Here is a 27,367-nt window from a genome sequence, read left to right as displayed (position 1 = left end):
AATTTGATAGTCCTTGTTAAAGACATTTATTTCGCCCGCGATCAAGAGTAAAAGATTTTGACACGCTTGATCTCCAGCTTTTAGCACAAAAACACTATTATAGTATAAAGTAAGGGATTAAATTAAATGAAAATACGTCAATCTACGTTTTTCCAAAGAGTTCTTGGTGCAACTTTTGCCGTCGTTACGCAACTGTGAAAGTGCTGCGACATGATTGGACAACATTCAAATGGAGCTCCAGCCCTCAGAGGACCTCCTTCAGAGCACAGAGGCAGGCGTCAGTGAGGAGGACTTGGAGAGGCCAGAGGCTAGTTTGGCCAACAAGTCCCTGCAGCAACCCCCCCCGCCCCCCCTTCTTCTGCGGGTCCTCGGAGATGCAAAAGGTTCCTGACAGCCACATTATTCTTTAAAGCGCCAGCCGCTTCTGAAGCTGACAGCTTGTTCAGCATTAATGGTGCTCTTGGTGGTGGTGAGCTCTTAGTCGCTCTAAAGTGCTGCTGCAGCGTCGCCTCATTTTCACGCCGCCTCTGGTTGGTGGACGGCAGGAACGACACAGGCCACTGCTTCCTGGTGTCACAGGTGGAAGGTACGACCGCGTCATCATGGTTCTATATTTAACCTCTCCAGTCTCCTTGACTGCCTCCTGCACTCACCCTCTTGCTGACTCTCCTGGAGGAGGAGCCGTGGATCGTCCAAGGAGCTAAATTAATTAAATTATTTCCTTCATGGACCATCAGAAGAAAAACTGGTTATTATTTTTAGTGTGGTTTATATGGAAGTATATCAGTGTCATCAAAATATTAAATGGTTGAATTTAACTCATTTTGAAACATTTTTTTTTTACAATAGGAATGTTTTTAAGCCATGAATTAATTTTTAAATAATTATTTAATTAAAAATGTTATGCAAAAGGTTAATCTTTAAAATTTTATAATTTATTAGAACATACATATAAAATTACTTTACAAATACAGTTTGATATTCCAAATCCAACAATCAATTTCTTAATTCAATATTTTTCATTTATTTAATAGCCTTTTAAATTCATAATATAGGTTGGTATAATAGTGCCATCAGACAATTTCAAAAGAGAACCAAGCTACTTGATCAAACTTTCAGCCAATCATGCGACACGCAGACGATCATGTTACAATGTTGATTCTTTGCCATAGAAGCACTTGCACGTCAATTCATCATAGAGGATTCTTAAGTCTTAGGCCAACATTTCTTTATTGAATTGAACCGGGTACGAATTGAAAATTATTGAGTTTGACATTATAATTCCAATAAATATAAATTAAATGTTCTAATCTCTATGGTTATATAATTAAATTACTCAATAGAAAACAAATCAACCTGGCAATAGATTACATATACATTATTGAATTAAATTATTGAAAACATTTTCAAGAGATTAAAAATAAAATTCAATAACAACATTTTAATTGTTTCAGAATATTGAATGGTTAAATTTAACGCTTCCATAGCTTCCAGGTGCCATCATTCTGTTTTTTTCAGTCACGATTTATCTCCTCCATTGATTCACAATCTGTCGTTCTGGAATAAACAACACGTTTCTCTGGCTTCCTAATATTCGACCGCACACAGACGCACAAACATCCGCCCACTCACACTCACTCTTCTTGGTGCTGCTGCGACCCGCCAGGTTGGTGGTGCTGCCCGACTGGCTGTTGTCCTCCATGCTGGGGTCAAAGGCCGGGTTAACCAAACCGGGCTCGTCCGACAGAAGGGCCACGGCCGCCGACGTGGGGCCATCGCCGGGGAGGGTCGCGATGGTGAGTTCCGAGGTGCTGTCGGTGCACTCGCCTTCCTGCGATCGCCGCTTCCTGTCAGCCGAGAGCCCGTAGTGAGACGCTCCTTTACACCTGCACACAGGTCAACAACAACAGGTCACTTCGGGGTGAAATAGACGGAAAATGGGAACACAGAGAAGTATTCAGTTGTTAAAGAGGCACATATTCAGAAGAAACGAATAAAACAAATGAATGAAGATTTCTTGCAGACATTTATGAAGGATGTAAATGTGTCAAAATGTACTTTTATAGGATCAAGAACGTTTATTAAGGTGTTATAAATGACAAAATGAAGGTTTCAAAAGAATCAAGTTCTACATCATTTTAGAAAGTTTATATATAAAAACAATATATAGATCCTATTTTTTCAATATATATTCTTAGTATTACTATTTTCAATGTACATTCATATATAAAGACTTAGATACAGTTTTGCATAAAACCTTGTAATGCTTAAAAAAATGCATTGCAGGAGCCAAGGCCTCAAACAGGCTATTGCCCAAACGATGAAAATGGAGACCATTTTAATTTACTTGTTTTATTTTTGGTGTAATGTAAGGTGATTTAACTTTAAACTGACACATCAAATATTATCACATATATAGCTTTGATTAAATTGTTAAGATGATACAACATTTTATCTTTAAAAGACAAACACAAAATTCGTAAAAAATTGGCCCAAATTCACAGAGAAAACACACAAAAATCCACAAAACATTAAAACAACAAATCATGAATCAAACAGCTGAAATGCATCAGCCTGGAACACTTTGTATCTTTCTTTGTTTTGGGGATTTTTATTACAATTAATTACAATAATCGTATCCAATATTAAAGTGATGACATTTTTATGCCAGGATACAATGAATGTTTTTCATGCATCAGGTCTAATAAGGTATTTTATCAACAGGTATCTTTGCCTGAGGTTGGAAAATCCAAGTCGCACTTTTATAAAACGTTTTTAAATTGTATTAGTATTTTTATAGTTAAATATATATTCTTGCACAACTATATATTGCCATATTATAATTGTCCATTATTATAATTATTTTATATGATTAATAATAATAATAATAATAATAATAGTTATTGTATTATATTAATTTCAAAGTGTACTGCAGGTTTAACCTAAGAACTATTTATTTTTCATATTTTTTATATTCTGTTCTTACCGTGAACTTGCTGCTGTAACAACCTAAATCTCCCCCCAGTGGGAGAGATAAAGGAATAACTTATCCTATCGTAGTAATGGGACTGTGCGAAAGAAAAGCTTGTACAAGATGATTAAAACACTGGTTTCATTCTTTTGACTAATGCGACGTAAAGCGCCTTCAGAACAGCCTTCAACTTCATTTCTTTCCGTGTGTCTGGAGGCATCAGCAGCAACATGACTGGGTTGTACTGATCAGGATCAAACCCATGCTGTGCATCAACTAGTGGTTGAAATATAGAAGCAGCACAGAGGCGCACCATCACAATAAACTGGAGGTTAAGTAAAAGGTAAAATGGAGGCCATCATGGCGGAGCCAGAAAAAGCAGAGATTACCGTCTCTGAGGTTATTCGATTCAAGAAAGCCATTACCCCTCCTGGGCCATTACAACAAGCGTTTTCTCCAAGAGCCGACCCACGCCTTCATCATGCGTCAGCGGGGAAGATCTTTTCATCTTGAAGAGAGCTCTTTATCTAGCCACGAAGCAGACTATGGTAGGAAGCAGACAGAAGCACGTATCGATCCGTACGAGCCTGCACAGATACGTAACTTGGGCGGTTCACGTGTGTGTGTGTGTGTGTGCACCTGTGTGAGTTATTCCCATTCATTCAGTTAGTAAATTGAATGCTATCAAGCATGACCGTGCAGCAACACAGCACTTAAGTGAGTGAAGTGCTTGAACGGGGCAATATTTCAATTACGCGCTGAAGAGGGTCTAGAAGAGGCCAGAAGACTTTTCTTCTGTCACTCACCATCAATTAGCTGGATTAATGCAGCGTGACGGCTGCAGAAAGTGATGATACTCACAACACTACATTTGAAGGGGCTTTAAATTACGGTTAATTGAATCGCCTGCTCGGCGTCACAGCCGTTTCTAAACACCCAACCACAAACAAGAAAGATATGCCTGGGTGACACGACACCTCTGAAACAAGTGCATCTGATCCTCACGTCAATCTATGGGTTATATTTTGCCTCACAGCAAGATGGTTGCTGGTTTGACTCCAGCTGGAGGCAACCTGCAGACTCACTGTGTGCAGTTATCTACTCCTAGAGCCTGCAGTTGATTTACTCTGGTTTCCTCCAAAGTCTAAAAACACAGAGGTTAATTGAGAAAAACGCTAAATTGTCTGTACTTTTAAATCTGTGTCCCCTGCCTCTTGCCCGAAGTAGCTGGGACAGGCCCCAGTCTAAGGTCTGAATCAGCGGTGTGGAGTTCCGCAAGGTTCTGTTTTGGCTCCTTTATTATTTTTGCTGGGTGAGATTTCCTGATGTTTCTTACCACATCTTTGCTGATGACATCCAGCTCTACTGCTCTTTTCATCCAACTGAGCCGCGGAGGCTGAACAGCTTGGTCAATTGTTTGCTTGTTTGCAATTGTGGCTGAGTGAAAACACTTTAAAGCTAAATGTGGACAAAACTGAACTCTAGTTATTGCTCCTGATGATAAGGTTCCAGGGTTGAATAAGTACTTGGGTGACTTAGGCTAGTCTGTCAAACTGAGCCTGAGAAATCTGGGAGTTGTATTTGACAAAAGACTGTATTGAATTGTAAGAAATGACCAAAGCTTCATAATTTCTTGGTTCATACAATATTAATACAGTTAACGTCCCCTGTTATATTCCATCGTCTACACTGAGAGATGACACGTTAAAAGTTTAGCAATATCAATTTACAATCCATGTTTTGGAAAGAAACCTGGATGAAGTCTCGTCGCCCCAACGTCAACTGCAATGTTTACTATAAAAGCAGAAACCTCTGCTCAAAGCCACATCGGCTGACACAAGCTAATGTACAACCGGCTGACATCAGCGCTTTTTCACTTCATGCCCTCGGTTCAGTGAAACTCATTCAGATCTTGACAGTCAGGCAGGATGTTGATGATGTCGTCTGTGTTTGTTGTCCACTGACATCCATCTGTCACTCTTAAACTCCTCCAGACTAAAGTGAAAGGTTGAGATGCTTTATATTTTAAGACCGGACCACAGCTATACATTTCAACTTCAATACTCAAGGTTGTTTATCGATACTTCACAAACAAGGTGGTGCTTTGTTTTCACAGCTTCAGTTAAATATGTTTGTGACAATTATAAAGTGAGTTTTGACTTAAGCTACTGTGCGAGAGATGCAGAAAACCATGAGGCCAATGGAGGCAGAATGATGATGCGAGCAAAACCTAGTTCTGTAAGTTACACAAAACCCAAAATATAGAGCTATATTTAGCATCATCACGAAGAGAAATTAATCAGCTTTGAAGGGACAGACATTGTTTCTTGCTGCATCTATAAAAAGCTTCGTCCTCTGCTTCACACTCTTCACGTCTTCAAGTGTTTCGCTGAACGTGTTTATGTGGAGCCAGCTGAGGTTCAAAGAATATGAGACCGACAGTCTCTCACACGGGTGGTCCGACAGCCACACGACCCGCGCAACGAAAACAATGTAGTCGTTATATCAGTTAAGGAGGTTTAAATATGTCCTACTTGAGCAAAACAGCTTTCTTTTAACTTAATCTCTGGATGGAAATAATTAAAATACTGATCAAATATCTCAAGAATGCAAGAGACATTCCTAACCTTCAGTGGTTCCACAGTTTTGTCCTTGTTGCTCCTCTTATATTCAATACGTTTATCCATCTATAAATGTCAATCTTATGAGCCTCATGCATCAGCAGGTTAATCCAGGGGTGTCAACTTTTGGTTGTGGAACTGACAGATTGACGAACCACTTCCTTTTTATCAGGTAGAATGATTGAAAATCATCTTTTCATTCTCCAATTAAATGATTTTCTTTTTTTAAACCGTTTTAAGAAGCCTCTTTAGGATTGTTTTATCTATAACACTGACATCTTTAAAGGTCACCATGTCAACATGGACACTAATCCATCCGATGAGCCACATAAAACGTCATGAAGGGCCAGATTTAGGCCCCGGGCCTGAGTTGGATAACTGTGGACTAATCCATGATGTATAAAAACAGCTTTATATTGAAAATCAAACAATAGTGAAGCAAATAATTGGGAACTGATCATATATTAAAGCCTTAAATCACAAAAATGACCACATTTTTTGTCCATCGATGAAGAAGCAACTCACATATTTACGGCCAATTTCCATGAACTTTCACGGTGCTGATCAATACAGTGGCCTCGTCCATCCAACTGTTGCAATAACTATTCAATGAATGATGTATCACAACCCTTGACAGCCGCACAAACAACACTGGTCGTCTGGTGAAAACAAACACCAGCTGAGAACTGACCAAAGCCCCACGAGAGTCTTCAATCCTCTTTAGAGTGAGTGGATTATCCTGGCCAACTTAAATACTCCCTCTTGATACAACTGATAAAAATGCCAAAAGGGACCCGGACCGTGGCGACAGTCGTGTTCGAGTCAAGAATGACTTGCTGGTCTATAAAGACAATACTGCTTTCTTATTGAAAACCTATTATTATGACCATTTTAGACAAATATGAATCTGTATGTTTTAAACAACTACACCAAGGGTGTCAAACTCAATCATTGAATGGGCCAAAATCTGTTAGCGAACATGTTCGCAGGTTTTATCTTTTTATTTTTGGACGCCGTTTCTTAATGATCTCTTTGTCTGTCCTCCTCCAACACTTTTACTCGTCTTTTTTGATAAAATTGAAAGGTTTTTAAATTCTCCTCATAGTCCTAAAAATATGGTAAAATGGTGTTTCAATTAGTTTCAAGCATGATTCTAACACGTCTTAAATAAATCAATATTAAAAAAACATTAATAAAAAAAAAAAAGTCAAAAAAAAAATCCAGTCTGCAAATTACATTTTCTGAATTAGTTTTACTCATTAAAACAAAAGAAACTACATTTCTTCATGAATTATATTAAAATGTTTGCATCATAACTGTTATATAGATCTATAGAGATATAGATCTATAGAAGAAGGATTTAATTTGATGGAAACATTAACACAATGTAACTTGTTGATATCTATAGTATCATCCACGGCTCCCACAAGGACCACTGATGGCGCCCGCGAGGCATGTTCTAAAAATAGCTTTAGTCACAATGGAGCAGCGTCACTTGCGCTACAACTATAGCAGGTGCGTTCCCTGATTTTTCAAATATATCGCAGTCAAGGTTGCATGTTCAAACAAGTGTTGTTCTAACTAATATTGTTGTGTTAATCACTAACTGTTAATCCGAATTATCAGTCGCGTATGAGCTCTCTCATTACATTCTATTGCCATCATTACTACTATTAGCTATTAGTGTCTTGTATATTCATTTTTATTTAGATAATTTAGTTGTAGATGAATAGACTTCAATATTTAACTATCTTTAGATATAACGTTATGTAATGCAAAGAAGACTTCTTCCCTCTATTGACTCAACTTTTTCATTTATGCAGTGCTCAAAGTAACTCTGTAATTATTTTTGGCAAAGGCACTTTAATATAAAATACCTGAGGCTCTACACTCGCGAGTGACACACACACACACACACACACACTCTGAACATCAGGCAAACAAATCAGTTTTGCTCATTAAGTGCTTGAGTGTTTTGATTAGAAATGTACATCAAAATATACATCAATCTTCTGGGGGACGAGTGCCACCATGTAAAGCACATTTTAATGGGCGGGCTTAGTCGGTGACAGATAGAGGGACGAGAGAGTGACTTTCTGTTCTGTTCCCGTTATACTGAAATCCCAACATGAGAAATGGTTTGGAAAAAAAAAAATAGTCTTTATGTTAAGCTTGTTTGTAGCGGAAGCTATAAGGCTAGTCAAGCTAAATCTTGCGCAAACTCAAGCTGTGTCAGTAGGGACTGAGAGCTTTACATTTTTTCCTGATCCATTTTTCATGTGGGGCTTCAATACAAGTGGGACATCTCAGTTAAGCAGTGTGTAGGTATTTTGGATGTTTTGGTTTTACTTTTTGGACGTAGAAAAGTGATCCCTGGTTGCTAGATAACCTTGGACATACATTTCTGACAAAAGACACAGATCACTCTGAAAATAATTCCAACCCTCAGTCGCCATGACTGTGAGTGGAACATTTTTTGGGTGAACTATGACTTTAAGACAGCTGGGGTGCATCTATGGAGAGTATTTGGTGGCACTTAACTAGAAGCAAAAGTGATTGTTCACAGTTTGCCATGACTTCTGAAAGCTTTTTCCATTGTACGCTCGTGCTGCTGCTCAGCAGCTTTGGCAGCCCAAACTCTGAGTCATGGCTTTTCAACCGATCAATACTTACGATCATCTGTCTGGATCTGACCTCATGATCGCTGTGGTAGTGTCCGGTATCACGCGATGAGAAGGAGAAAAAAAACAAAAATGCTTCCACTCATGCAGTTTCAGCGAGTTCACCTCGACAGCTGTTGTCTCTCCCTGGCGTGCGGTGGAACACTCGCTGTACATTTTGCTCACTGATGTGCAGAGGACTCCTGTAGTCCGGCTACATCCCAGCACATGTTCATGAAGAATTCCCATCAGGCCTTTGTCCCACATTACGCCTGGCAACTTCCAGCCTATGTTCCCATCTTCCTGCCATACTCATGCATTACCTCTTTAGACCTTGAAACTTTGAATTTTTTATTAAGAATTGTATTATTTTTTTGAATAACTGAATTCAATACCTGTATATTGAACGATTTAATATATATTTTTTCTGCTCACTATGTTGGGTTTACAACAGTGGCAATACAAGTTTTTTATTCTGATAATTAAATAAATAAATATTCTATTTTATCATTAATTACTAATACATTTAAAAAAAAAAGAATAATAATAATAATAATAATAATAAAAGTATATTCTAATAATTAAAGAAAATACAAAACAATTTCCTTTAATATTTTTTTTTATAATTCATAGCGCATCACACAATTGGCTGAAAGTTTGTTCAAGTAGCTCAATACTCTATAGTGTTGTCTGGTGGCTCTATTATACCACTGTTTGTTTGTTTTTGTATTTACAAGTCTAAGAATTCAAAAATAATGAATTTAGAAAAATATGTTTCTAAGTATTTAAATTAGAATATCAAACCCCATGTTTAAAAAAAAACAAAGTACTCACATTTTTAAAAAATCCAATACAAATTTGGATTAAACATTTCAAATTTTGAAACTTTAACCCCTCCATATTAAGATGGAACTAAAATACTTCCATACATGTGCGTTCCTGGGTGACTTCCATCTCTGGTCAGTCCAAGTCTCCCACGAGAGAGATTACACTTCTCTATCATCCGTTACACTCTGCTGGCTCGCTGCGCTTTCAGAAGAAACTACAGATTAGTCAGCTGCAGAATGTCGGAAATATCAAACAAGTCAGGCGTCAAAGACGCGCAAAATTTGTCCGAGCTCGGCGATGTTCAATCACGGCACCCATTTTCAACAACCCTCGGTTTCCAAGCAAGAAAGTAGGACGCGTAAAAGATTTAGGAGGGCTGTAGTGCTATAAAAATAACATTTTAAAAGTTGGTGCACAACAAACATATTGAGCTCAATGGTGACTTTAAACCCTCTTGGCATGCTGACACTAATTCCTGTTCACCTTGCAGCATTTCTGCCTCGACTCATCCGACAGCGATGCTGTGCGAACTAAACACTCCGACCTGCTGCTCAGTTCTCGTCATGAATAAATGAATATATACATAATGCATCTGTTCCTTTGTGAGTCTCCGGGTCGCACCACACATGTTCATTTACACATGTAAGTGTGTACTTTTGTTTCATGTGTTTTAAACTGTGGTGCAACACAGAGACACGCGGGTCTAATCGTTAAATGGTGGAGGTTGGTGCGTCCTCCACGCATGTCCTTGCTTTGTTGCTGGTTTGATGTGGTGTCTACAAGCTACCAGCTGCAGAGCCGGAGCGCCTTCTTTCAATGCAGAATCTAAAATGGCAATAATATGTCACAAATTCGGTCGCTATGCACAATGCTGCTTGAGTATTTTTTGGCTGAATATAAATCAACTTTGAATCTTGAAGATTAGATATTTCAGAAGAGTATCCAAACAAACTATGTGAGTTATTCTTTTGTTTTCCAAGTCCTCTTCTGTGGCTCGCACAAAGATTTATAGCATTTCTTTGCATCATAAACACTTATTCCAAGGGTAGCAATACTTGAAAAAAGTTGAAAAAATGTATTTGCCAGTAAGTAGTAGAAGTGAAGGATGATGTCGAAGAGGAAAAATTAAGAAGAGGAAGGACGATGAGGAGAAGAGGGCGAAGGAGGGTGAAGAGTAGTTAGAAAATTAAGAAGTAGGAAAAAGAAAAGAGGGAGTAGAAAAAGAAGATGAGTAATAATGAGAAGAGGAAGAGGAGATTGAAGAAGAGTAAGAATAAGACGGGGAGGAGGAAGGAGGAGGTAAAAAAGGAACAAAAAGAGTAAAAACAATGAGGAGAAGATGGAAGTGGAATAAGAGGGCTGAGGAGGTAGAAAATGAATAAGTGTAATGAGAAGAAGGGGAAGAGCTGGACGATGAAGGAACGAGATAGAAAAGGAAGAAGAAGAGTAAGAAGAAGTAAGGAGCTAGAAGTGGAAGTAGAAGAAAGAAGAGATAGAAGAGGACGAAGAAGAGTAAGAAAAAGACAAAGAAGATGAAGAAGAAGGAACAGTAAATACAAAAAATGAACAAGAGTAAAAGAAGACAAAGAAAGGAAATGAAGAAAAGCAGAAAAAGCAGAAAAAAAAATTGTTTTTCTTCTCCGTCTGCACATCTTGACTTCTGGACAGGAGACAGGATGAGCTGCCTCATCACTGAGCAAGGATTAATATTAAACCCAAACAAAAGTCTAATTAGTGGCTCAGGCAGCAGAAACAGGCGGTCATGAGGCAGCAGGGCAGGTCAGGGTCCGCCGCCGTGGACCGGCAACAACAAACATCTCAGATTGTTCACTTCCAGGGAGCGCGCGGCGGCTAATCCTGTTAGCGAGCGTCCATGCTTGCTCTGGGTGATCAAACATCTCCTGGATGAAGAGCGAGTGGGCAGACGTCAAGCTAATCACTGTGTTTATGATATTGAAACCACATTCATTATTGCTTTCTGACTCATAAGACGACCCCCCGGGGAGTCCAGGTGGGCACGAGGTTGAGAAGAGCTTCAGCGTGAGTGAGGTTATTAGAAAAACATTTTTCTTACCAGAGAGTCAATCATGCTGCACACGTCATTGTTAACCAAGTCACATTATTCTCTTCAAATATTAACTATGTCGACACTACATGGTCACAGACAACCATTGTTCTGAAGGTACAGCTGATTGGACCAGCTTTCCCCACAATTTAGAAAATTAACCAATTTGAAAATTCTTTGTCTAACGGGTCGAAGGGCTAAAAGATTTCATTGGATTACACAGCTGTCAATCAGAACAGCTGATTTGATGTTTGAAAGACGTCTAAAATTAAAGTAAATGTTGAAGAAGTGAAGTGAGTCGCAAGGTTAGCGTTTTATTTTGTAAATTCACCAGATGCACTTTACTTTTATCACTCGTTTCTTGCCTGAACCAGCACATAAACATCAACGCATGGACGTAGAGCTAAGGGAGAAGTTTTGACATGTCTTTCACCAGCTCTGCTACTAACAAAGATGGCTTGTTTTAACAGTACAGAAATTCAATGTAAGTTAAGTGCAAAGACCAGGGGTAATTCTTCAAGGGACACATTACATTCTGTGAATGAGGTTAGGGGCCGTCAAGCCAAAAGAATGATGAAAACATCCCTAAAAAAAAAGAAATTCTGCCATGACATTTATTAAGCTAAATAAGCTGCAATTTTATTCTTGAAGAAATGTTTTGAAAAAAACTCAAATATACAACTAACTTAAAAAAAAATGTTTTGAAGGATTAATATATACACGAAAATCGGAAAATTACAAACAAAAAGGAGTGAAAAAGTAAATAAGTGTTATGTGAAAATGTAAAATAATAATAATACAAAATACATTTGCTAATGCATTAGAACCATTTCTACATGATCATACTTTGATATTAAATACAAAGGACCGAACTTTGCCCAGGTCTGGCATAGACAGTCATGTATATATATATATATATATATATATATATATAAAAATCAAAATATGTTTTGATTTTTTTTCACACCCTAAATCCCTCAACATGCATTTCATTAGTGACAAATAAAATGCTCATTATTTGGTGGTTTTATTGCATGGTTTTTTCAGCTTGTTACCACAGCATTAAACAAGAGACAACTGTAGTCGTGTTAGTAACGTCATCGTAAGTCTTGAGCGCGAGTGTGTGCACGTTAACGTGCGACCAAAAGACAGATCGCTCCTCGCCCTCATCTTTCCCCCACGCCATGTAATCAAACCTCACGGTGGTAATCACGGAAATTGACAGAAGGGACAAGAGAGCGATGGAAGGAGGAAAGAGGAGTGGAGAAATAGAGCAGAGGCGGTGGTCACTCAGGTGAGCCGGAGGGCTGCTGCTGTCAACGCTCCGGATCAAGACAAATGGCGTGCCAGCGCTCTCTAGCCAGGCAGAAAAACACAAGTCTGTGATGGCCGGCTCTGGCTTTCCCCCCTCTGTCATGTCATAATCAGGTGCAGTGGACACTTCTACTCGCCGGCCAAACAACAACAAAAAGATGTCGACTCTAAATGTACTGCTGGGTGTCAACATCGTCCAGATGGAAGGTGAGGAAGTTACTGTCACCTCTCATCATTCCCTCTGAACTTACCATGACCGTCATCCACTTCACTTTCCCTTTTATTGCTTGTTCTCCATTTCCTTCTACACCACATCACCCCCCCCCCCTTTTTTTGTTGGCACCCACTGTTCCCAGTATGAGCTCCAAGACTCAGCGGGAGATAAAGCCTGACTGGGAAGAGAGAGAACACCATGAAATGAGGGAATTTGTAAGACGCTTCATTGTTCCGCGTCTCTGTGCTGGATAATGGGACACTTTTGTCTGGAGAGAAGAGGTCTCTGTTTAGGGATCAGAGTGTTGGCTTCACGCTGAGCTGGTGAATATGTATGACAATAAGTCAGACTTGACACAGATTTTGGCCTTCAATAACCATTGTTTCTCTGTACGCTACAAAGTGTGAAATGAAAGCAATTGTTGGGGTACTATTTTAAGTTAAAAATGCCTTGTTGACTTAATCATGAACTAGATTCACCTGACAAAAATATGTTTTTCTAACACTATTTTACGGTTGACAAGGAATTAAAGAGTCATTTTGTTTTCCAATAACTAGTATTGTTTAGGTATATGCTGAAAAAACGTTGTCCATGTCTTACATCAAGTAAAATAAATGTCTGATTTGACTTAACATGAAACAGATTCACCTGCTTGATGCTCAAGTCCGGAAAAAGGTATTGTTTTAAATGAAATGGTTAGGACACAAATTATGTTTTGTTTATAGTTTAGATACAAATCTTCTTACGAAGTTTATTTTAGAATATTTTTGTAACTGTAATGCAAACAATTCAGGTGCTATATCTTCAGGTTTTTCAATATCTTATGATAGGATGTTTTTCCGGACTTGTGAATGTGACTCAAATAATAGAACTATTGTACTTGAAACTAGACTTGAATACATAGGTTTTGGTCTTTTCTCATGTTTAATTGCATATCCTCGAGTCTCCTGACCATCTTCTACCTCTTCATACGCTTTCATCCAAGCATCTTCCCCACCACAAGTCCAACCGTGCTGCACTGTCATCCAATCATTTCCATCCTTGGACTCTTTTTATTCAAACCACGGACACACACACCATATCTGCTGCTGGCCACTTGAGTTTATGTTGGGTTTATCTAAAGACAACAGTCACAGCAGACTCACAAACGCTGGTAAACATGAGGCTGCAGTGCCTGGACAGTCCTGGACAGCACAAAAGCTACTCCTGCGAGCGCCACACCATCCCACGGACCAAAGCCAACGACCACAGTGAAGTCAAGCTGATGGCGGACGATGGATGTAAACATGAAGCAAACACAGGGATGGCAGCTCGGGACAGATGGGATGGTCGGTGAATGAGAGTTGTACTCACAGCTCCGAATAGAGGATGTGCAAGTTGCCCAAATTGTCAGTGTAGTTGGCCGGGCTGAGCCAGGGCAGCACCAGCAGCAGCAGAGCCTTCATGGTGGAGCGTTCGGGCTTTTTTTCCTTCTTACTTTCCCTCTTTTCTTGTGCCTGGACTCTCTATTCTTTGTTGCCCCTCTCCTCCCCCTCCTCCTCCCCCTCCTCCAGCACCCTAAACCTGGCCGTACTGACCCCACTCCCTCACCTGTCCGTCCTCTCGGGTCAGTCAGCTTCCGTTTCCACTATCCTTCCTCCAACCCAGGTCTACTTTTGTGCCTTTGAGCTTGGCTTTTTCCCCCCTTTTCAAAGTGTGCTCCCGGTCATCTCAGCTGCAGAGGCAGGCGGGCCGGCTGCCAGAGGTTGAAGACTGAGCAGGAGAAGAAGAAGCAGGTGCAGAGAAGAAGTCCCGGTGCAGCGCAGGAGGAAGAGGAGAAAGTGCAAGAAGAAGAAGAGGAAGGAGGCCCATGCAAAGGTGGCACATTTGGAATACAATTTGAGATGTTCAGCCCCGTAATCTGCTCTGGGCAGCGGCGAGTAGTAAGAGGATTTGCGCTCGTATGCGTGTGTGTGGATGTCTGTCTCTGGTGGCGTGTGTGGATGTGTGTGCGTATATGTCAGGCTGTGACTTATACTGCAGCAGAAACCACCGAAGGGGGGGTGAGGGAGCAGACCAACTCGCCAGGGTAGGGGAGTCACCTGCTGATTCTCCGCTTGGCTGCATCCTTCTAGCAAAACAAACATAAAAACAAACACACGCCCGGATAGAAAACACACTATCCACCTCGGAGATGCAAAGAAGAGAAGGAACTAGTCATAAGTGAGGGTGGGTGAGTGTTTGCGCAAAGCGGTGTCCCCTCCTCTTCAACATGGACTGATCTGTGTGCAGCAGATTGGTCTGATCGCTCAAAAGAATCTGCCTCCATGTGTGGAGAGAAAAATAGACAGCAGGACCAAAACACACTGGCAATCAATATTCAGTGCAGGGAACAGGAGAGATTGCACGGCGTTGTTGGAACCATTGCAATTATGAAATCGACTTCATCGTGCTACTGTTCAATTCATTCAAAGAAAATGTAAATGAATAATAATAAATAGAATTAGTCGTCAACAAGATGTAGTTTTATGTTATTATATAAATCCTACAGATGGATGTTTCCCTGTTAGGATGAACCAACGTCTGCTTTACATTAGGGCATTATATCATCTATATCATAGATAAAAACTTAATCTCACAGAGAGAAATTGACATTACTGGCAGCAACTGTTGTTAAGAGACATAGCAAGGGAAAGATTAATAAAAATACCAAATTTTGCAGAGAACAAACTACAAAATTGTGCGATTGTAGTAATAAAACAAATAGCACAGCCTAGATAACATTATTAAGAATGAAATTCTTAAATATGGTAGAAGTTGAGCAAAAAATTGGACCAACCTTCAGATAAAAACACCACAATTAACAATATCTTATTGAACAGAATATTTACTTTATAATTTCATATTTATTCATTATAGATGTTACATAATGCTGTCTTTATGCACTTTTATCATGCATGCATGTTGTGTTCTCATTACGTTTGACTTATGAACATTATGCATGTCATGTGATCATCAGTGTGATCTTTAAGTGTGTTATATGAAGATTATGCAAAGTTATGCGATCCTTATCTCATCGCTACTAGCCGATGAAAAGAAAATGATCAACGTTTTTTCAAATACCTTCACAACCGTCTCTTGCGATCTACCTCCCCTGCTTTCTTGCTTCCGGTTATCTTAGCACTAAGCTGTCAGCCTCGAAGAGAAAGGCACCCGACTGATGTAAATACTCTGTCAGGATGAATATTTTATGGATTGGGTGGTTACATTGTGGTTACAAGCTCAATCTGCTCCGTGTGAGCCACTGTGTGTGTGTGTGTAGAAAGTGTGTTAATGCACGTCTGTGAGGTAAACCGAAGCACAAGTTGTCCTGTGGTATTTCAACAGTAGGCACAGAAAGACCACAGGAAGTGGAAATGTAATCGGATTACGACAGGATGTAGTTTGTGAACACACAGGAGACATTTCAAACATTAACTCCCATTTGGAAAGAAAGAATCCATACCAACATGCTTTCACCTCATTATTCATTTTCATTTTCCACCCACAGCAGCCAATTGCTCACGCTGACACAAAGTCAAAAACAGGGTTATTATTTGACGGGATGGATGATGACACAACAACGGTAATGGCGTCTATATTTACAGAGCACGGCAGCATCTGCTCCCCACGAATGTGCTTGTAATATCAATCAAAGCCTGTTTTCCCTGATTTGACGACACTTGTGTACAGAGGCAATAAAAATGTAAATGACGAGCGTGTACGAGAGACTCCAGTTCCCTCTGCAAATATTCACATTAGCTCTGAAGAACTCCTGCAAGTACAATTTAGCAGACATTCATAAATATAAAAGGCGGGAGAGAAATCGATGTGAGCCCGAGGCAGAACATCACTAAAACACATCTTCTCTAAAAAATATGAGAGTAGGAAGGATTGTGAATTCAATGGTCGGTATGTGAACAAGGGAATACAATTTGTATTAATTAATTCATGTTTGACACGATTTCACCCCATGACACTTACATTTTCTGGTTTATTATTCTTCCACTAACAGTGCAGACACTATGGTACAATCCAAGGTCTCAAGCAGGCAAGTTCCCACTCGACTTGATAATAGTATCTTTCTTGTTGTTAGGTTACATGAAGCCTGACCTCACTTCCCTCGTAGCATAGAAAAGATGGGAAAGTGTTGCAAATTTCAATGTAGATTAACTGGCACAGCTCAGATGGTAGGGTGGTTGGCTTGTAAGGTGAAGGATCAATCCAAGCTCTAAGATTGTGTCATTGAGCAAGATGCTTATCCCCGATTGTTCCTGATAATGATCTGGTGTGCTGCGTTGCAGCCTACTGCCAATAATGTGTGTGAAGAGATGACTTAGTGAAGCTTGTTTTAGCCCTACTCTACTCGACTCTTCCAGTTTTGTTCTGCCTTTCAACCAGCATGATACCTTTTTTTTAGTACCTGCCCACTCTGGTTCCAAACTAGCCAAGCCGGGACCAAAAAGGTGACGTCAACACACAAACACCCAATTTACAAAAAAAAAAAAACACTGTGAAAAGGAGTTGGTATGTTGGTCCGAAACTATGGACCATTTTGTGTCTAGTGGCTGATGTAGATATCCAGCAGATGGTAAACGGAGAACCGTTTTTCACTGTTTGTCTCTGCCATGGCTTTTCCCACTGGAGTAGGTAACAAGGACGGTGGAAACACAGCCCAACAGAGTATTGTCGAGGCAAGTTGGGTAGGGAACTTTTACTTGTATGTTAATGTCCATCAATTTTCTACGGCTTATTCCCTTATGGGCGTCGTAGTTTCATTATACGTGAGGCGGGGGACACCCTGAACTGAACGCCAGTCTCTCTCAGGACACACAAAGATACACAACATTCAAACACACACTCATACCTAAGGACAATTTCCCCAAGTTCTCAATCAACCTCTGTATGTTTTTGGACTGTGGAAGGAAACCGGAGCACCCGGAGTAAACCCACACAACATGGGGAAAACATACAAACTCCACACAGAAAGGTCACAAGTTGCCTCCCTCCCAACCTGGAAGCGAACCGGCAACCTTCTTGCTGTGAGGTGATCACACTTTACACTACACAAGATGTAAAAATTTGGTAACAGATGGTGACTCTTCTTAACTCTAAAAACAGAGCTTATTAAGGTTTGGCGAAATGAGCACTGTTTGTATTTGGGAATAAAATATCTGCTTATGAAAGGAAGTTCTTCAAGCTGGACAAAACAAACAGGATAATGACTGAAATGGTTAAACATGGACCCATACAAAAAACTCATCTTGTGTCTTTTTTTTAGTATAGCTAGTTGTTTAGTTATCTTTGATAAGTATATATAAGAATATATTTATATATTTTTTCCTCTAACTTTATTATCCCCAAATCAAAAGGCTCCTGTAGCTACATGAGTAGACTAGGTGTGGAACAGGAATCCATGGCATGTTTTAACAGGAACGATTGAGGAATCAAACACTAGAATAAAAAAGCGACGGTAAGAAGGAAAAGCGCGTCTTCTTCTTTGTGTGTTTGAAACAATTGTATCCATCTAAAAATGAAGGGTCAAGGATGATTAGATCACTGGAAAAACAGCGACCAGATGGCTCAGTTGTCTCAGTCATTAGAACTCATCCCTGCTGCGACATTCAGGATACAGCCAGACAAGCTGCCGTGACAGTGATGTCATCGAGAATGATCATTTTCTCCATTTCAAACTAACAAGAGTTTAAAGATGAATCAATTTTTATTGCCTTTATCAATGCCAAGTATTTCCAGCTATTCAATACATGATATATTATTGTAATATTCAGGTTAGTAAAGCCTGACCCGAACTCTAACAAGTCAAAAGACATTGTAGGACTAACCAGTCTAACTAACACCGATCAACACTAACACTTTTGAGCTAACAATGCACTTCTCTAAGTCTTAGTCTAGACTGTGGAGGAAGCAGGACAAGGACTAGGTTGGCTCAAGATTGCCTCGAGCTGGATTGTGCAGAGATTTGACATTAAAAGGTTTAAAAAGTGTTTTCAGGTCGCCTTAAATGGGTGTGAAGAGTGAGACGATATTTCCTTCTATCACTTTCTCACATTCTTTCAGAGACAAGGGCCTCATAGATCCGCAGATTACAACCTGTAACGACTGGAGAGTAGCTTTGTTCCCTCGGGGAGAGAACCTTGCAGCTCCAGACCTTATTATAACACTGGGAGCAGACAAGTGGAACAATTCAGTGATAAGAAGCAGGCGCAAAGGTTCAGGAAAGTAAAGGGTGGTTTTCGATATACATCAGTATATTAGTTAGAAAAGCAATTCATTTCATAGATTTTTTTTGTATTTTGAGGGAATTAATTCCACCAAAACATCTATTATAGATTACCTAAAGGATGGACACAATGTCTTGAAAATGTAATGCATGTAGACTTCTGACCTCACAGTTAAGGATTTTTTTTGGGGGGGTGAGTGAATAAGATCAGAGGAAAGTGGGAACAAGGGCGGGCAGACGACCCCTATAAAAATTTAGATATGCCCATCTTGGATGAGAATTAAACAAAATATATAACATAGTAAGTCCAGAATTTCCGGTTTTAAATATTTAATGTTGGAGGACACAAGGGGGGCAGAAGACACCCATGGAAATGAAGAAAAAAAAAATCAATATCAGTGATACCATAATTAATACATATTAAATAAGGATTATTTCCATAATTCCAGTCTCTTTTTGAAACTGAAAGGCCCACAGTTAAACATTGTGTCTTATCTCCTCCTCCTCTACCTTCAGAGTTTTAAGTGTCATTTGATTTTCAAATTATCTTTTTAATACCTGAGTGACCCCAATAGTTGAGCTTATATTATTATATTCACACTTTACATCACTCACAATGGATCATCTTTGACAATTCTGTGTAAGAAAGAGTCTAGGAAACGAACTATTCGCCTAACAAATGGGATTTGAGTGATTTATTGTTCTTTTAACTACAACTCGAACATACCTGTTTCATGTTTGATGTCAAAATACTCTCTATTGTTCTCCCTCAACAACAGGCAAACCAGTCTCACCCCATTGAAGCATTTGTTTTGCCATCATATTGTTCAATAATTACACTTCTTGTATTGGAATTTGTGGGATAACATGCTGTCCTAAGAAAGAAAAGATTGTGTACTGAATTCACAATTGATACATTTACTGAATTGATATTGTGAGGTTTGATTGATGGACCAGATAGATATATATTTTTCGCCAAAAAAATTGCGTTTTACGCCCTCTCTGACCACAAAGTTTGTCATTTACAGTGTCCACATTCATGTGCGGATGTAGGAAATGTTGTACAGTGGGCCCATGTATATTGTGGGTGTTATGTTCTGTAACCCCCCTAAATTAACCAAAATCTCCAAGTGAATACAATTTGACAATTGTTTTCCTTTTTATCAACAACAGGTATTTAACTGTTTTTTGTACTCAACATTGCATACGAGGTGTCATTCCTCTCTACAACCCTGTCATTAACGGTGACATGAAAAGCTCTTACAATGCTTGGCCGCCAGGTTACCAATCACAGCTATGTCGCTTTTGACATAGGTATAAAGGCATATACTACATTTCAATACAGTATTATAGCGACCAGTCAGCCATCACCGAATAGAGCAGTGTGTAGTGGGTTTGGTTGGCACCATGAGTAAGGGAGACAAGTTAATTTTTGCCTCCCAAGTTCGTATGTTCAGTTGAAGTTGATGTTCTGTTCAAATAAATAATTTTAACTGCGGCGACAATATGTTTAAAGATGTAGTACCTTGAGAAAAATAAGAATAGCGAGGGATAAACAGATAAACAATAATCTTTTAGTGTCGGTGCTTGAAAACTTTTAGTTTATTATATTATTATTATTATATTATAAGTTTGAGAAGCCATTGGTGTGAGACCAAGTAAGATAAATTGAAGACTGTCACCATACCTGCTTTTGATATGGTCCTCCAGCTCGCCACGGGCAACCATTTCTGAGCAGTGGTCAGTAAAGGGGCAGGCGACGGTCAGCTTGTCCAGCAGCTTGTGCACCAGCAGGCTGGGCTTCCTGCAGCTCTGCAGCATGAGCGGCGCCCGACACACCGGGCAGAAGTCGCTCTCCAGGAGAAAGTTGGTGAGACATTCCTGGCAATAGGTGTGTCCGCAGGGCGTGTCCAGCGGCTTGATGAGCGCCTGCAGGCAGATGTGGCACACCAGGTCGTCGTCCACCTCGTCCTTGTAGAGGTACTCGTGGTTCTCCTCCTGCTGGTGACTGTGACCGCAGGACGGACAAAGGTCAGGAGGTGGAGATAGTAATCCCAAATCGGATGGCGACAACGGAGGAGCAGATGCTTCAGCCATCGCTGTGATGATGTCAGTCTACTTCAACTCAGGGATCCATGTTCAGGAAATCATACGTGGAGGAAAGAAGATGAGCATCTGTGGAGCAAAAGAAATACAATTTGAAAGATCCATCATAGTTTTCAAGTTATCTTTGATATCCTTACATTTAGAATTCCTTCATACTTTTATACGTTATATTCTTTAGCTTTGTTTTCTCTTTCTTATCTTTATACTGTACTTGTTTTGGTAGCACTCTGGGCCTTTGAATGCATAAATTACAATCATCTGTATGGGTTACACATATGCAGTGTCGGGCAAGTAACTTTAAATTAGTAACCTAGTTACTTACCAAACCCCGGACAAAAATTTGTGGTCACAAATTAAGATTTTTTTTCACTAATTAGGATTTGGTGGCAGCAAATATCATGTCATGTCAGTCGCTCTGTAGTTTCTTTCAAAGGTAAATCTGTTACTTTAAGTAACTCATTGCTTTACTAGTAATTAGTTAAAAGGGAAAGTAACTTTTTTAGTAAGGTAAAGAAAGAAAGACACATTTGCAAAGTGTGTTAAAAATAAATAAAAAAGACAAATTTTATATAAATCTTAAACAAGGACAGTTTATTCCAGATAAATAGTGCACAACAATGGAAGAAAATAAAGGTTTTGATATTTTGGAAAAAAGGCCAGGAGCCAAGTATTGTTAAGTTAAATTATCTATAACAAAGAGTCATAACAACAATAACAATAATAAATGAAGATATAATCAATAGATTTCATTGATTACCAAGAGGTGCACATGGTTGCTAGGTTTTGCAGCCACAACCTTAAGAAAATGAGATTGGTGCTTTACCAGGTGGACTTATAGTGTTCAATAGTAGGAGTTGAATAGCAGATATATAACACAGAGGAACACTTTTCGACAAAGAAATTAGTCACAGTGCCCTTTACTTCTAAAAGTAAAGTAACCGTTTTGTGTTTCGTAATAACTCCCAACAGTGCACATAATGCAGAATCGAAAATAAACCTTGATTGATTTGTTGTAAAGGCTTGGATAATAGGATCTTAAATTCATTTTTAATTTGTCAGTTTGCATTAAAGCCTCGTGGCTTACGGAGAAACTTGAATCACACTAGAACAAGGAATTCAAATCTATCCTGTGGGGACTCATTTGCATTGCGGCAGTACCAACAGTGCTAATCCACTGTGGGACAGCATTTCAAACACGCCACCTCTTTGTAGCTGTGCTGGTGTACACTGTGCTGGAGCGTGCCAGAGTACACGTCACCGCCCCGCTTCTTCAACACATGGACGCGAGCAGGTGGGCCCAGTCAGACGCGCATCACCTTGGCGTCTTATCTGCGCTCAATCAAGGCTCAGATTCTGGATCCACATCCAGGCCTTGGCCGAAGATATGAGGCGGTACATCATGCTCACAAACACAAACAAGCTGAATCTATTTTGGGAAAGGTTTCATCTAGAAATCCAAATGATTGAGTTGGTGGGTTGTCTGAAATGTCTTACTGGATAATGCGTTTAGTCCCTAACCAGATCAGAGCCTCTGTTTGGCTTTTGTCAAGAAGATGAACTCAATGGCATTGTAAACTTTACTGCACATAGCTTCAGACACATTTAGACAAAGAAATACGACCTGCAAGTAATGATGTGTTGATGAAGTATCATGATACGGCTGATGAGGTATCATGATACAGTGTCTTTATTTTGAAAGACCACTAGATGTCACTCTCTGCTTTATAATCTTTGTGATTTACTCACTCAATAAAGCATGTCATCATTTTCAAATTGAGAGTCACATATAGTGGTATTTCAAAATGAAGACACTGTATCATGATACCTCATCAGCTGTTTCATGAAGCTTCATCAACACATCACTATTATAAACTTGCAAAAATTAGTAAAAATTTTAACTCTATGTAAGAGAAGGTTTTTGGTAGAATGTATTTTTCATGCACTCATCGTTATTTTTGCTGGCTTTTCAATTGTATTTCTTCCGGTTATACCTGAAGGTTGAGAACAATGAGTACACTAACCAGTCTGGTTACTAAAACAAAGTGGAATGCAATAAAATGAAGTGAGAGTAATTTAATTTTAAAATGAGCCACAAAAAACACTTTTACCAAACACTCCTTGAAATTAAGACCTGTTGTCTTCAGTATTATCATGCGTGCAAGCAGAGGATGATGGGATAGATCAGGGCTCCCCAACCTTTTTTCTACCAAATAATATAATGTCAGCATGGTATTCAAGGATCTTAAGATAAAAACAGTAAAAATAAATAAAGAGTTTGGGTTTCACTAATTTTCAGGTTTATATTTTGATTAAACTTAACTAAAATAAGTGCCTTAAAGTGTCAAGAGTCAATTACTTTAGTGAAAATAGATCTCTTTTCAAAACAAAACACTGTTCAGACAGTAATAATCAAGAGACGAGAGATCATATAAATATTTTCTTTCTGTGCAGCCCGGTAAGAAATATATTCAATGTTGCTCTGACGTGAAACTACTGAGAAAATAGAAATAGTTCCATAAATGTCCTCTGGGCAAACAGAACAAACTCTCAAGTTCTTCTGAGGTGAAAGAAGAATGCGATTGGTTCGTCTGTAAAATCCTCTGGTGAGTCAGATGACAAAAGGCTAATAAGCAAAGGCTCTGCAGACCCAACAAAGGTGAACTTTCACCCTCTGATACGCTAACTAGCATGATTCATCATATGCGGCGACACCTGCTGCGCCTGAGCTCCAGGTCTGATCTACGGAGCGCTGCACTTTCATCACCCCTCCTCACCAAGAGAAGAAAGAACACACCGGCCTGGAGGAAAAATAAAGTGGCGTCTCCATGGCTTTGGATGGATGCTTGTTAAGCCTTGTGACTGTGCTCAGAAAAAAACGTTGCTTCCATGGGAGGAAGATGACAGACATTCTTAAGAAGTGTATCAAAGGAGTCGCACCGTTGTCACGGATGAAACGTCTGCAGCATTCACAATCAGGAAGAATGAAGCTTGCATCGTGACAAGACCTTCCAGAGTAGTAAAACATGTGCGTACATGCTCTGAGGAACAAGCCTTCACACATATTTGTACAGGCACAGTTCACAGGACACACCTAGGAGAAGTTCTACCCTCAACTTTAAAAGGTTTTTTCCTGTATGTGCCCAACTTACTGATTTTGCCATCTATCTGGGTCTGGTCCAAAACTAACCTCCCCCTGGTCTAATGTACTTCACCAGCATGGATGGATCAATGGTGTGGATGGATCAGAATAATGAAAGGCCCTGGACTTTTTTTTTTTTAAATAGTCATTTTCGGAAGTAGAAGTCGTTACTTTTCTTCATCATATATGATCTGGTTAAATAACGTGTCTTATTTCATGTATTTGGATCAGATTTTCTTTTTCTGGCAAGTAATAAAAAGTCTGGGATTCTATCGTGTAGTTCCTCAAAAGAGACTCGTAATGTGTGGAAAATGGATCTCATGAGCATTGCACGATTCCTGCATGTCTTTACTTGAATCAATTCATTTTTCTTAAAGCATCATGACCAACAAAAAAAACCATTCAAATCTATGAATAAATTAAAAGTCTGTTTTTTTTTACATAAATATTTACAGTATATATCTTGATGGAAAGTTGCTTTATTCTTATCCTGGTCAAAGTTTTCTTGTGAAATGTTTTTCTGTGATCTACGTCATCCCATCTGGTTAATAATGATTGAATGCTGCGCAACGTTGGCATCTCATCAAACTTTTTAGTGAAATATCAACCAACTAACCGAGGGTGTGTGTTTGAGTCTGTAATGGGAGAGAACAGCAGATACTTACAAATGTTTTAACAGTTCTTTAACACATACAGTCCAAAGGTCACAATGGAAAAATACCTTGGAAGCTCCATGCTGACTTTTCTTTTTTAATAATATTAAAAAGTTGCCAATAAAAGTGCAATAATCTATTTGTATGATTTGAAGGAAGTCAAAATGTCAACTGACGGTCTGTATTCAAGTGCAACATCCTGATATTAACATGATGCAGCCTGTAGTTGGAAGTATGTTTTGAAGCTTGCACACCGAAAACACGATTTGTCCAGACACGTAGCAAAAGAAATGCAGGTTCCAGTAAACAGTTTGTCATTACTTGGGCAAAGAATGTTTTGATTTTTTTTCATCATTTGTTAGAAATACATTCTTAACACTGATTATTCCAGTGGGACGAGGATCGTATGCTGTGTTCTAGAGGTTTAGAAGGAATTGTTAGTAACATTTTTTTGTTTGTTTTTTTAACCAAGGAATACTTTCCCAGGTGTCTGATGTTGCTGTAACCCTTGCACTTGGGGATGTACGTAGCTTTGTGAGTCTTTGTTATTGCAGATGTGAAGTTCTCTCAAGTGTCGCTGCTAATGTCATGACGGCTCAGCGAAACAGTGAAGCTACAAGACGTGTACGGCAGCTTTTAAGACCAGCCGTGACATGAAGAAGTTAAAGTCAGACTTCCTTTCGTGCACATGTCCAGTTGTGACTCACTGACAACGCAAATGACTTCCATGACAACGAGAAAAACAAAACTTTCTTGCTCCTACAACTGAGTTCAAAAGTAAGAGTAAGAGTTCGGTTGAAACTCCAGATGATTCAAAGAAAGGTACTTACATTGCTTTGCTAGCATTCACATTCAGCAGTGCAGCTCACCTGGACAGGTAGATCCTGCTAGAAAATGTAACACTAGACTTGCTGGGCAGCAGGTGAGTCCTCAGTAAGCAGGACTTTGTCCCAGTCACCGACCTCAGTGATTGGCTGCCGGTGTGCTGTGAAGAAACGTTATCTGACGGTTGATCCTGAGGGAAAACTCCCAACCTGAGGTGGGCAGTTAGCAGTGTGAGCTCACCTCTAACAGGGCAAGGTGAGCAGGAAATAGCAGAGCACAGGGAGAGATGGGGGCGGAGCCTGGAAATAGGTAAACAAAAAAAAAAACTTGCCAAACCTGCTCAGGTGGTTTCAGGGCATCGTTAGCGAAACCAAATACTATTAAACACTACACTATTTAAATTTACCCTAAATGACAACAAATATAGGATTTTGAAAAATAGTAAGGAAGAATTAAGGAAGTTAATAAAAAAAAGTGAAACAAGTTTAATTATTATTGATCAATTACAAATTGATCACATGTAATCAATTTATGCTGTTTGTTGTCCATTAACTTAACTCAAATTCATTAGAAAATGTAAAAAGTAAAAAAAATAAAATAATAAATTAAGTTTTTTGAAAAAAAAAATTGAAAATGAAATCCTTATTTTATGTATTTATTATGAAAATTAAAATAAAACGAAAACACATTTTATCTAAATTGACACTGAGAAACACATTAAAAAACACCTAATTTAGTTCCTTTTAAAAAGACTCAGATTAAAATGTTCTAGAGTTCATTACATTTAAACTTAAAATCACTATATTAATGACTTCTTTTTTTTTAATATATATATATTTCAAAGATCTGAATGAAAACCATTGAATTGACGATTTCCTTGTAGATTTTGTCCAGTGAAATGTCAAGCGCTCAGCTCTTTATTTTTTCTGACTCTCATCAGTTTTTAGGGTTTAAATTCCAGACTAAAACAACTGATAGAGCTTTAAGATATCTCATTCCTTATATGTACAATCTTCCTCTATCTCTGCTCTAGTGAAGAAATCCCATAATCTGAGTAAATGAGGACATGTCTCTGGCGGTCATAATGTATTTACCGACGTTGTTTAGCCCACACTTTTCTAATTGAAGGGATTTGTTTGTCTTAAACAATGGCTGCTTGTGTAAAGCTCAGAACCAACAGGTGTTATACATTCCTTTCGGATGTGGTTTACCTTTTGGTTTTGACTCTGCTCTGATGCTGTCGGGCTTAAGGTTTCAGACCACAGGTGATCCTGACAGACTCTTCCTCCGCCGTCTGACAACCATTACTCGTGAGTCACACTCTGACGCAGACTGCTCGGAATCAGTGGCGAGGCTTTTGTTCCGGCGTTTGTTCAAGTTTCTCCTTTTTAACAGAAAAAATGACGTTTGATCACAACATCAATGCATTTACTTACAATGTGCTGTGGTCAGAAAAACATGTTCCTTCATTATGAGGTGTTGTTGACGTTAGATAACTTCAGGCCGGGTCTTTAATGTATATGTTTTTGGAAGCGTAGCTAGCTTGATGTTTGCTAGTTTAGCCTTTACCAGCTTGTGCAGATTAAACTTGCTCTTTAACTATGTTCACCAGAAGATTCTTCAACTGTAAAGATCTCCAGAAGGTATGCGATAGCTTAGTATCGGCTATTTAAGCTTTTGTTAGCTTAGTGTTTGCTAGCTTAGTGTTTGCT

At 39.2% G+C, this 27,367-nt stretch overlaps 1 protein-coding gene across 3 annotated transcripts in view; it reads right to left on the bottom strand.

Annotated features, from left to right (window-relative positions):
- Positions 1–25,893, bottom strand: part of lnx1 (ligand of numb-protein X 1) — a 42,100-nt gene extending 16,207 nt beyond the window's left edge. The window contains exons 1-3 of one of the 3 annotated variants that reach the window (XM_087785276.1): positions 25,661–25,893; positions 20,620–21,107; positions 1,633–1,886 (exon numbers count right to left, since the gene is read on the bottom strand). In XM_087785276.1, coding sequence (XP_087641402.1) covers positions 1,633–1,886; positions 20,620–21,029 — 664 coding nt within the window. In that variant the 5' untranslated portion in view covers positions 21,030–21,107; positions 25,661–25,893. The remainder of the gene's footprint in view (positions 1–1,632; positions 1,887–20,619; positions 21,108–25,660) is intronic. The other 2 variants (XM_087785278.1, XM_087785277.1) reach the window with 2 other exon arrangements.
- Between the last annotated feature and the right edge of the window lie 1,474 nt (positions 25,894–27,367).

Source organism: Callionymus lyra, chromosome 2 (assembly GCF_982586985.1).
Source record: "Callionymus lyra chromosome 2, fCalLyr1.hap1.1, whole genome shotgun sequence".
NCBI classification, from domain to species: Eukaryota; Metazoa; Chordata; class Actinopteri; order Syngnathiformes; family Callionymidae; genus Callionymus; species Callionymus lyra.
This window is presented reverse-complemented; position numbering and strand designations above follow the sequence as displayed.